This window comes from Triturus cristatus, chromosome 6 (genome assembly GCF_964204655.1).
Source record: "Triturus cristatus chromosome 6, aTriCri1.1, whole genome shotgun sequence".
In the NCBI taxonomy this organism is placed as follows: Eukaryota; Metazoa; Chordata; class Amphibia; order Caudata; family Salamandridae; genus Triturus; species Triturus cristatus.
In genome coordinates this window covers 732,189,033-732,201,432 of record NC_140589.1, presented here as the reverse complement: position 1 = coordinate 732,201,432, position 12,400 = coordinate 732,189,033, and the positions used below count along the sequence as shown (strand labels likewise).

At 39.1% G+C, this 12,400-nt stretch overlaps 1 protein-coding gene across 1 annotated transcript in view; it reads right to left on the bottom strand.

The window, feature by feature from the left end:
- Positions 1-4,714: 4,714 nt before the first annotated feature.
- Positions 4,715-12,400, bottom strand: part of LIN28B (lin-28 RNA binding posttranscriptional regulator B) — a 438,223-nt gene continuing 430,537 nt past the window's right edge. Inside the window, exon 4 of the mRNA XM_085611259.1 lies at positions 4,715-12,293. Coding sequence (XP_085467385.1) covers positions 11,924-12,293 — 370 coding nt within the window. The 3' untranslated portion in view covers positions 4,715-11,923. The remainder of the gene's footprint in view (positions 12,294-12,400) is intronic.

The window sequence follows — 12,400 nt, the reverse complement described above, 5'->3', positions numbered from 1 at the left end:
AATCCAAGAAACAGCACACAAGGACAGTCACATCCTGCAGATCCCTTCAGTTACACGGACAGAGGTTCCCCTTGTTGTCCAGGAGCAATACAAATTGTAGGGGTCTCAGCACAGATATTTATACCCGAAAAGTCTTTGTTCTCAGAAGCTACAAGTCACTGAACCCAGCCAGAACCAGTTCTGCCCAGTCCTGGAGCACTTTGTTTACCAGGCTGCATCCTTCCTTTCAGAAAGAGAGGGTCTGCCATCAGACGCCCAGTAGGAGGTGGAGCCAGCATTCACCTTGCCAGGCCCAGCCCTATTCAGGTCAAGGAGTTACCCCACCCCATACTCCAATGCAGATCTCTCAATTCAACCCAGTTCTGACGCAGCCTGCCCTGTCCCTCCAAAAGCAGACAGCCAATACACAACAGCAGAGCACACTGGAAGGCTTAGGCAAGAAAATACCTACTTTCTAAAAGTGGTATTTTCAAACACAGAATACAAAAATAAACTTCACTTAAAGATGTATTTTAATATTCTGAGCTCAGGCATACTAAATTCGTTTTTCTACCATGTTCTTTGGGTCAGTTAGGACTATAGAATGTAATAGTCAAACTGCCCATTCTGGCCTATGGAGAACAAGTTGCCTTAGAGTAGTGAAAAACGAAATTGGGTGTAATTCACTACCAGGACATGCTACACACATCATAGCATGTCCTACCTTACACATACAATGCTCCCTACCATAGGGGTGACTCACATGATGCCAAGGGAAGATTCAGGGGCTGGGAAGTGGGTGCACTTAACAGCCAAGATGTCAGTTCTGGACTGCACGCAGACTCTGCAGTGGCAGGTCTGAGACACACTTTACAAGCTGCTTCTGTGGGTGGTGCAAACCAGCGCTGCAGGCCCACTAGCAGCATTTGGTTTCCCAGCCCTGGGCACACACAGGCCACTCTACTAGGGACTAACAGGTAAACCAAATAAGCCAATCATGGATATACCAATTCACATGTCATATTTACACAGGGAGCATTCGCGCTGTGGCACTGAATGGCAGTGGCACAGCGCCCAGAGCATATAATACCAGCAAAAACAGAGGAGATAACAGCGAAAAATGGAAGGGAGACCCACGCCAATGGTGCCAGGTCTAACAAGGAAGCTATCACTATAGGAAATATATTTGACCATATGTTAAAATGCGTTAATGAACTTAGTTGAGAAAAAAACAGCCATCAAGACCATCCTAGTAAAGTTGAAGGGGTTGTTTGCGAGGTAAAATGTAAGGCTGACAGCAAAGATGTATGGAAGATATTTTGGGGAGAATGCTAAAGATGTGGTAAGAATGGTCACAGAGCCAATTTTAGAGAGTTTCCTTCCCAAAATGTATACTGCAATGGTTATGGAAATAAATGCCATTTTATCAACTGGTGTAAAAACAAGAAGAAAAAAAAGAAAAAGAAAGAAACAATGGAGGTTTCTCAGGAAATCATAGTTCAAACTATGGATTATCATCTTTGCAAAATGCTAAAGGTACATTGTGTGGATGTCCATAGGAGGTAATTCCAAAATGACATATGATCCAGTATTTCAGACGCAAATTACGTTGAATTCTATGGACCCGAAGTCTGGGCCTGGGAGGGTTATTGTGGACAACCCATTAAAATGTTGGGTTACTACAATGCATGTTTAGAATTGGACATTAAATTTGTAGTTGGTAAAATAGGTTTCAAACAAAGCAGATGATCTAATAGGATGGCCACAACAGAGAATGCTGGGAGTTACCTTAAATCCCAATGCCAATCTCTGGGGGCATGTTTCAACAGGTAGAATCTTCAACAGTTGACTTTGTGAGGAAGTATCAACAATTGTTTGATTATAAATTGGAATGTCTCAAGGGGTACAAACATCACATAAGGCTCAAGAAAGGGGCAGAATATGCAGCAGCCAAGGTTAGGAGTATTCAGTGGAAAATGTTGGACCTAGGAGTAATTGAAACAGTAGTAGCCACTGAGTGAATGGCTCCGGTAATTGTCGCCAAGAGGTCCAATGGTGACATCCATTTATGTGTAGATCTTATGGCTATCAACAGAGGAGTTATTGTGGATAGGTTTCCCTTACCTAATATTGATGAGTAGATAATCTGTTAGGCAGGAGCAACATATTTTACCACTCTTGATCTGACTGCGTCATATCATCAAGTAGAGTTGGATTTTTGCTCATAGGAACTCAACTACTTTGCTACAGCAATGGGAGCTTACAAGTTTAAGAGGATGCCTTTTCGGCTTGTTTCTGCAGCCTCTGTATTCCAACATGTAATTTTCAAGGCGTTGAAGGGAGCTGGGGGTGTGAAATGGTATCTAGATGACATGTTGATCTTAGCACCATGGAACAGTACGATTGCCTAGTGTGTGTGGTTCCGTGAAAACTTATGGAGACTTGATTGACTCAAGTGCAAGTTTGGAGTGAGTGAGATAAATTATTTGGGTCATAACATCTCCGGGAACAGAGTTGCACTTAAGAAGGATTTGGATAATATTATTGTGGAAATGAAAGAACCTTATTCTAAGGAGGACTTGCTCTTTCTTGGGGATGTTTGAATTTAATGGTAAATTAAATAAGAATTATGAGTTCAAGTCAGTGCCATTGAGATCTCTTCAGAAAAATATGATATTAAAGTGGGATCAGGCATGTCAAGAGGAATTCGAAGGATTAAAGATTAAGCTGAAAGATGCACCATGTTTACAAGCTTTGTCTTCAAATTCTGTACTGGACATTTCTTTTAAGTATTACTAAATTTATGGAGGATATTTTTAAACAGGAAGGTTTTCAGAGTACATGCTCTTGAAAAATAGTCCTCAATTTTTATCTGGTCAAATGGAAAAGTACTTTGCGGATTGTAGGATTCTTCACAAGAAAAGTTCTATTTATCACCCAGAAACCAATGAAGCAGTTGAGGGATTCAATGGAAGGTTAAAAGAAAGTATTCAGTCAGTGGAGTAACAGAAAAATATGAGGCCCCCATGCAGATTGTGATTAGGGACCTCAGAGTTTCCCAGATTGGGAATGGGTCAACGGGGGCACCTTAAACCATTGGGCCAACCTATGTTGCAGAGGCCTGATTGGGTAAGCAGAGTGGTTTTCCCGAGCATTTAAATATTTCTTATTCCATGCCATTGTACGCATTCTGCAAGGCATGCAATGGCATCTCTTGAAGGGTGGGGGGGGGGGGCGCTCCAAAACAAACCCTGGGGGCTGTGGGGTCCTCTGTTGCACCCCTGTATTCAGTTAGCAAGAGCTAATAACTTAAATTGGAAGAAATAACTACAACAAAGGATTACTGCCTACTGCATGACTGCTCATTCTACCACTAACAAATCTCGTTTTAACCTTTTTAATGGGAGAGTACCTAATAGGGTGTCATGTCCGGGTGTCTACAACTGTCACGCTAAGATTCCTGAAATTGAGTCTGTGATTAGGTTATGGCTGTCCAAGTAGATCTACAATATAGAGGTGAATTTTGGGTCTGAACTAAAGCCTCCCAGAGTGGATGTCTGTTTAGTAGCTATAGGTGAGGTAAGGGTTAGATTTTGTATTGTGGGTCTACCAACCACTTACATGTGGTGTGAAACCTAAAGAATAGCTTGTTGTGCTGGGTCGAAGTCTTGATTACAAAGCTTGAAGATAGTGCACGTTGCTAGTATCCGTTATTCGCTATGTCACGTTAGTAAGGGCTGAAGCAAGGTAAGGTCTCCCTGTTAACCGGCCCTTAGATGGACTGTGCCACTGTCTTCAAACATTTTATATGACTTGCAGTATCTCATGATTAACTGCATTTTGATTTGTCAAAAAAAAAAAAAAAAACATGTTTTCTTGCTAGTGCTCAATGTTTGCTTAAACAGTTGTTGTGGCTTACCAAGGTACATTGAAGCAGCATAGACAGAAGTACCAAGTTGACAAAAATGGGGAGCCTTGACAATAAACACCTCTGAAAGGATTAAACCTCAAGCATGGCAAAGATTACCAAAAGAAGAGACCATGAATAACAGAGAGCAAAATCCGATTGTTGAGAGGCCAGGCTTTTTTTAGTTTAGTCATTCAAAGGTTTGTTTTGTTTTAAATTCATTTGATTAATGGGTTCAACTTACCTTACCACTGCAAAAACAAATTAGAAGGTGAGCACATAATCATGTTACACAGCACTTAATTCACTCAAACTCAAAGCACTGATTATAGACATTACCAAAGTGATTTTATTTACCTCAGAAGGAAGCCAGACTAAATTTGTCCCAAAAGGATGAGAAACTGACCTGCAGATTGTATAAAGACCTCTCCAGCAGATGTATTACCGTGCTAACTCATCTTGCTGGCTTTTGCTTATGGTCCTAATCAGCAGCTGAATATATGTTAGGGATGGGCCCACAATTCACAACTACTTTAAAAGTATTCTAGGAATTCACTGTTTTTGGGAATATATACAACATTGTTTCAGTATACATCATCAAGTCATTCTTCAGAAATTACAGTGGAGTGACAGGTACTTTACAACTCACCTTCTTCTAATTGAGCATGGTCTAAAATCAAAAGATAAATAGAACATAAAGGCGGCTAAGACCATTATGGCACAAAGTGTGACAAATATTCTCAATGCACTATAGGAAGTTTGTGATCAAGGCATTCCATTTTCTTTAAATAAGCCACAAGACAAAGAAATTGCAGGACAAGCACAAGGTTAAGTGTCAATGTTATAGGTTTTATTTCATTTTCATACTTAAGGAAATCTTTTGAACCTCACTACATCAATGATTGATAGAAATAAAAGACAAAGGCATGGAATGATACAATAAAAACATGATATGCGGAAAGGCATTCAGTGCGTTTTGATCAATCGAGAAAAATGTAAACAGGGGAAATGACCTTGGACACTTCTATTCACTGTTTTTTCTCTTTAAAACATACACTTCAAGTGATATATTAGTTTATTTCGTAAACATGTAGGCATCAAAAGAAACATGAGGTATCTATTCTACATTAGATAATTTAAAACACTAAATAAGACAGTATTTCAAAACATACATAAATCAGTGTTTACTTTGGTCTCTAGTATGGTTATTACTAAGAATATTATTTTGGTAGACAATGCATACTCTGTTCGAGCCAGTTTGTTCTTGCCAATCAGCTGTTACTAAAGTCATGACCCAAGAGGTAGTCAATAAAATGTTCATAAAGCTGGAACCTCTAAAACTGTGTTTGCTGGAAACAGTAGTAAATTTCCTAATGTTTTGGTGCTGCAATATATTTCTGCGGCCAGTAGAAACATGAATAAACCATCCTCCAATATGTAGTCAACAATACCGCATTATAAAGAACATTCCTGAACACTGCCATTGTGCGCTAGAATTTGCAGAGAGCAACATTTAAACATGTTGTTCAAAAGTCAAGAGGATAAATTAAAATCAATGTTTGGATCATATAGCAGATTAAAGGATGTATTGTTCTCGACTCACTAAATTTAAATAACTGTAGTGTCCAGCTTCATGTAGTTGAAGTTATTTTATAAGATTCTGTCAATGCACTGCTTGGCTGTTCAGTAACGTCTGCCTCATCTTTGAGCAGCTGTAGCTTCCTGAAATGGGTATGGTCCAGCCATTTAAGAAATACAGTTTTTATGCCGGTTTCAAAAACACAATACAGACTCATAAGAATATCTAAAAGGTAAGGGTGATGCACATAGTGTACATGCACTTACCCATTTGCCTTACTCCAGTTAGCTTTACATACATAAAAAGGTATGAAATCACATATATATTTATGATAAAAAATTATTTACCGAAAACAGATAAATTATTTAAATTACTTTGCAAGACTTAATGAGAATTCCCATGTCTTTATAATTAAAATCATATAATGAATGTTACATGGTGCATGCAACATTTTAGAGCACTAATGATACAATGAACGCTCTGGGGTATACCACAAACAGGAAACAAAATAAAAGGCTCTCAACCACTTCCAGTATCGCAAAAACGAAAGGATTCTCTTGTGTTTTCAAGTTCTTTGGAGTTGCAAATAGGATGCTGTGAAGTAACCCTGACTCGCAAGTCTACACTTTCACTTTAAATGTTTTGCTCAAGTTATAGTCTGAATTCCATTTACTCCAGCTACGCCAGCTGCAGAACCTTTGTATGAAATAGGTTCTCTTAATCTGTCCAAGGAGGGCCACAACTGGTTACCATTAATGTTTTAGCCCGCCATAAGGTCAAAGTCTTGTGACATAAAAATCCCATGCAATGTATATCCTCCTCTTATAGTAGAACCTTTTTTACATTCTGGGAAATTAATTAATTTTAACTTTAATTTGAACTGTACTGTAAGCTTATAATGGACCTAGAGTTAAAAGATTTGTGTACACTTCTGAACTCTTCTACTGGGGCCTCATTTAGAGCCCAATAGAAAAGCATTGAATGTGCAATAATGGGATAATCATGACTCTTCTTTGGAGTAATACACATTATGAAATGTGGCAATACCACATTATGTCTTGGAACAGCGACTATGACCAGCAAAATGCTGATGACAATTTCTGGGCACAAAATTGCAAAGAAAATGCAGTACACGCAACTGGTGCTAATAACACTGTTCAATCTACAGAATGGCTACATCAGGCACAAACAAATTACCCTGAATCCGCATCACAGAGTTACACTTGTGATTTACCACATCTCTAAATAAAGGCCATAACTTTCCCGTCATCTCTCACTCGCACTGTGAAAATCTTGGGTATATGTTCAAAACAGTTTGCACCACTGCTTGTGTAGACACATTAAGTAAAGACTGCTCGTAAAGCAGTAACACACTAAGAAGTGTATTAAAAAGGTAGCTTTGTTATCTGAAGATCCATTAATAACCTTTTGACTGGGAGGTAATCTTCTCCTTGCCAGCTGCTTGATACTTCTCTTGTACTTAATTTCTGAGGAACTAGAATTGTTCCCATTGCCATCTTTATGCTTAAATACTCCAAAGTTTACTTATAGGTAATTCTTTTGGGGACAATTCTCCTAACCATTACATTACAAAACCATTTTAACTGTGAAATATTCTTAATGTAGTCTAAACGAGAACGGTCACTAAATTTGTGCTTTTGCAGCACAAAGTTTGAAAGAGGAATCCTAATACCCTCTACGGATAAATGGAATCCTTAAGTAAAATACTTGCAATATTAACTCCCTAATTCAAAGATTTTGCTTCATTGACCAGGGTACTTTTCAAAATACCTGGTGTATACATTCAGAGGGGGAATATGTGCTCTCCGGTGGACCTGACATCTCAAAGCACAGATCAGTTGTGATTCACCAAACTTCTGATTCTTCCTGAATCAGAGAAAAGGGTGTAAGACATGACCTACAACTGATAACAGGTTAGAAACCGAGAGAAAATTAATGTAATGACAATAAGATGGCTTCAAGAGGGCAAAGACATATCTGATTTAAGAAATGGTCTTTATTTTTACAGTTGACCCGTTTTTGTACTTTTCTCACAATATCACTAGAACATTAAAATGTAGAAGACCTATAGTATTACATACCCTCTCTTCAGCTTAAACATGTAGCAAACAACATTTTGACATATTCTAACCTGTGGTTGTTGGTCAGGCATTAACAAAAGTTCATACAAATCCTGAGAGGTCATTAGCGGTGGACTTCTAAGGATACCAAGCATGGGACTCTTTTTATAAGATTCAGAGTAATGGCCCTGATGGCATTCTGCATTTTTTAGGTTGAGAGCCCTCTTTAAGAAATGAATTGTTAATGTTTCATGTGAAGTATCAACTTTGAACTACTGGATGCACACAATCTTCCAAAGTATTTTCATTTCAGTATGATAAATCTATGTGGTCAGCATGAAAGTAATTAACCATCTTTTTGAAGACTTGAGGCATCCTTTACAAGATGAAACATCACGCCGTGCCTAGCCCCAAAAAAGCCATGGGGCTGTGGCATTTCAGGGGGCTGCAGAGTACACTATAAGGGTTTTACTTCAGCCAGTCATTTAAGTGGCTGGAAAGTCCTAAATGTCAGCCATCAAAGTAGGAAAAAACATGGAACCTTTGAAGGAGAGGATGGACATCTGCCATTGACAGTATTTTGAGTTTAGACCTATGAAAGTGTGTTTTGTGAAAGATAAATTTCTGTGCAGGTAACACTGGCATCCTGTCACCAAGACTAAAATATCATTTAATCCCTGTGCGCCCTGAATTCTAAAAGTACGCTATAAGTTGACTAGTATACATTTGAAGGTATATTTAGGAGAGCAAGTAAAGTATCTCAAGTTAAATATAAACGAGGACCTTGAAATCCCTATTTTAAAATGTTCCTCAGTTATGTACTTATCTCTAATGAATTGCATACAATATGTTTTTTTATGGAAGGGAAAGAAAATGGAAGAATTTTATGTGAGCAATACAAAAATGCAGTGTGTAACCATATATGAAAATGAAAAATTATTCTCGTAAGAAATATAAGTCCGATACATCGAGGCATATGTTCTGTAGTGGATGCCATTGTTGTGCACAGTGCTCCATGCCTATAAACAGTGCCTACTGTTCTACACATATTGCTAACATTATGAATTAAGCACTGCATTAGACATGTGCCATCATGCAAAAGAATGCTTGAACAATAGTTCTCATTAATAGTTATTGCTCTTCTTTTTATTGATTTTTATTGGATTAATTCAAGAGTAGTCTACTTTTATGAATGCAGTGCAATGATCACATATCTTCTATTGTTTTTGGCCAATGACGACAGCGAAAGAGCAGAACTCTACACTACAAATTTGGTAATAGAGAATATGGCTGAAAAATATTGTGATGACCGAAAACGCTGACTGTTATAGAAAAAAATCCTGCCATCTTTCGAATGGCTACAACAGGAATCCACCTGGTATTAAATGTAGCTAATCTGGAATATTTTTTTTTTACTTTCATTGGCTTCTTAGTGACCTTAAAATCCACTATCTTCAACTTGTTGGTACTGCAGATCCCAGTCTTGAGGTATTTGCTACAAAGAGATTAGATGATGAAGGTATCTTGGTGTACACTTTAGCATTTAACTCATACATTTTGATTGCTCACAAAAGCTGCTTCTGGGACAACTTACTCTCTAAATGGACGGACATATCTTTACTGGAGTTTAGTAACAGCCCACCACAGCCTATTTCCAATCAAAGATTATTAAGAAAACTTTTATTCTGTATTTTTTCTCTCTCCAACACCATGGCATTTAAAACATTTCCACTTACTGTGGCGTTGAAAGTTAAGAAAATAAATTCGGAAACGTCCATATTTTAAAGCTACAAATGTTTGCCCATGCTTGTAAAACAGAGTGATTATATTGAAAGGAACAGTTTTTTGCCAACAATTCTAAATATTTCTCCTCCTCAGAGAACAGCTATCTTAATGCTCATCTGCCAGTTCACCTCAGCTTTCATTTCCCCATAACTATCCTTCTGTAAGACTATTATATATGGCCTTGATGTGGCACTGTAATAGGCCCACTGGCAGAGAAATCAGAAGAACATAATACAGTCATATGTACACAATAAAAAAGGTATGTACCATAGGATCAAACGTAACCTTTAAGGCTTGAGCAGCACAAATGTATGCTATGCAGTACGTATGAGGTAGCCTTTTGCTGTAAACACAACAGTTGTTCTTACTTAGTTGCTTAGGTAAATGTTGTGAATACAAAAATGATTAGACATTCACATAAGTAAATCAGTACAGAAATTACACTTCATTATTTTCACATGAAACTAAAATATAAAAAAGTTGATATCTGATTATCAGAGACATGGATGTAAGTCAAACTCAGAGGTAGTTACTAATGGCAGTATATAATACTCATATAGATACAAAGGCCTATGTCTATTTGGTTTGCTATGAATAAGCAGGTCTGTAGACTATTCTGTAAAAAGGAAAAACAATGACATGGTATATTCCCTGAGCAAGGCTCCTTGTCCTGAGTAAGTTATGTAATAGTGAAAACTTCTCAATATACAAAAATAAAACCTATTTTTACCACAAGATAGGTTTGGTATGTGCTCTTTAGTTGTTCAGGCTGGTGTGATGCACAAACATCTGCACATAGCACCCATCTACATGAATGTACATCTGTGTTTCAAGATGGTCTGAGCGCTGAACTTATTCTTCTTGCATCTTAACAAGGAATGCCCAATTTTCGAGTCCACCATTTCTACACTGATTTTTCAAAGAAACTTTGGTTTTACGTTTTCAAGGTGGCCTCGAATGTTTGCCCTTTTTACTGCTTCACCTCGTTTCACGCTAGCTTAAATGCTGCGCTAACCAGTCTACCAACTTGAAATAAAAGTGTGCACGCCTCATTGTATACAAGGCCGCACGTCTCTATAGATACATCACATTCAATATCGTCAAAGGGAAGCGTTGCTTTGTAGCGCAGAGAGGAGCATCGGAAAAGCACTGCGATCACCACAAGCACGGTCAAGGAATTCAAGTCTTTGAAGTGTGGCACATGCAGGCAGCTGGCCTGCTTCTGTTGTACACCAAAGCAGCAACGGCAGAAACTGCTTCCCCGAATAGGCATGCAGGATGGAAATACCGTCATCATCAGATAAGGATGCGTGTGCTATATTAAATTCAATTGGGCAGTTTACATCCCTGTGATTATCCTAGCTGATGCACACTTGCCTACTGGGCTCCCAAAAGCTAAGCACAGTATGGCAGGGCACCCAGGTTTATTGTTTGCATATGCATATTTTCTTCATAAGATTCAGAGACCAAGCTCTTGTAAACACTGCTAGTCATCTTGAGCATTCGCACATGAACGTTGTGCAGATAAACCTCTGCACTCAACTGTGAGCAAGATCATGCCCAAAATGTTATCCCTCATCAAAATTTGGCACACACACTGTACAGGTCGGAGTTTCTCGGCACACGAAAAAACAGAGATGGTGTCAGCTATCCCTTGATGTGCATCGTAACTGGGAGTCACAAATAGTATCACTGACCTTCGAAACTGCTGCTTGGGCATTTACCGTGTACAGGTCATACTGGGTGGCTCTTGAGATCACTGTATTCACTAGTTAAAACTGTACATGTTTAAATCAGCTGCCTTAGTCTAAATCACAATCAATTTATATTTATCGAAGTCAGCATATATGTCAGCATAGACATTAAAACAATCATTGTCTCTTCCTTCTAAACGGTAACATCTTGTGGCGATCCAGGACATGTGTCCCAGAGAAATTGTCTTAAAAACACCCACAGGTTTAATGAAGAAGCTCAACTTTGCGCACAAGAAGAAGCGTTGGGAGATATTCACGGTAAAACTAGAGGAGCAGCTTTGCATTTTCAGTTCCTTTGGTTCGCACACAAGTAGAACATATGAAGATATGGTCACACTCACACATCTACAGTTTAGAAAAAACATCAGTTGTGAAGGCGCATCCCAACACATCAGACTCCTTAAATATTGCTGTCAGGCAGAGGATTAAACGCCTTAATCAAGCGATTTCGGATTTATCGACTAGTCCATTCCTCTTTGAGAGAGGATTCCAGAAACGTTGCAAATACCCACTGTGCGCAACTTCAAATTATGTTTCGTCAAAAAAATCTTTGTTCACTGAGCTTTATTTGAGGGGTTCAGGTGCGGGGAAAGCAGCTTTCGCATCTTAAATTGAGTGTGAGCACCTACACACCTGCACAAGTTAAAGAGAACACCGAACACTCTGCCATGTGCACTTGTAATTTGCTTGGAGTGAGGTGTCTGCTCGCTTACTACAAAGTTCCTCCACAGTAGTAACAATTCCAGGTCCGAGGCTGATAGTGAAATGACTTCACCTGTACTGGCGTGAGGTAGACGTCCCGAATGGGTAGAGGAAAATGAGCCTTAAGGACATAGCGTTAAGTTTTTTTTCTTTTTTGCACAGAAGGCCCCTTTCTACATTGTTCCTCTGGCGACATGGTTACCGTGGGCAAGGAAGCTTCTTGCGGCGACTTGCTTGAACGCTCGGAAGTCTCCGGTACCCCCTCCTGGGATTGTGGTGGAGATGAATAGACGCTGCGTCCGCTGCCCTCCCTTGGCAATGTGGAAGTGGAAGGTTGGGCTTCGGCTTCGTATCTTCCCTGAGAGCCCGCAGAATGCGGTGGGGCAGTCTTATGAGGGCAGGTGGCCACCATGTGCTTGACGCTCTGACAGTAATGGCACTTCTTTGGCTGGGGAGGTAGATTACATTCCTTAGCATGATGATCAAGGCCACCACAATTGTAGCATCTGTAACACAAAAGAAATCACTATGAGAACTCTGCGCCTCTCGTGAGGGAAAGTAATAACAGGGAAAGTAATAAACAAATAAAACAATGCATTCTTAGCTTTATTGG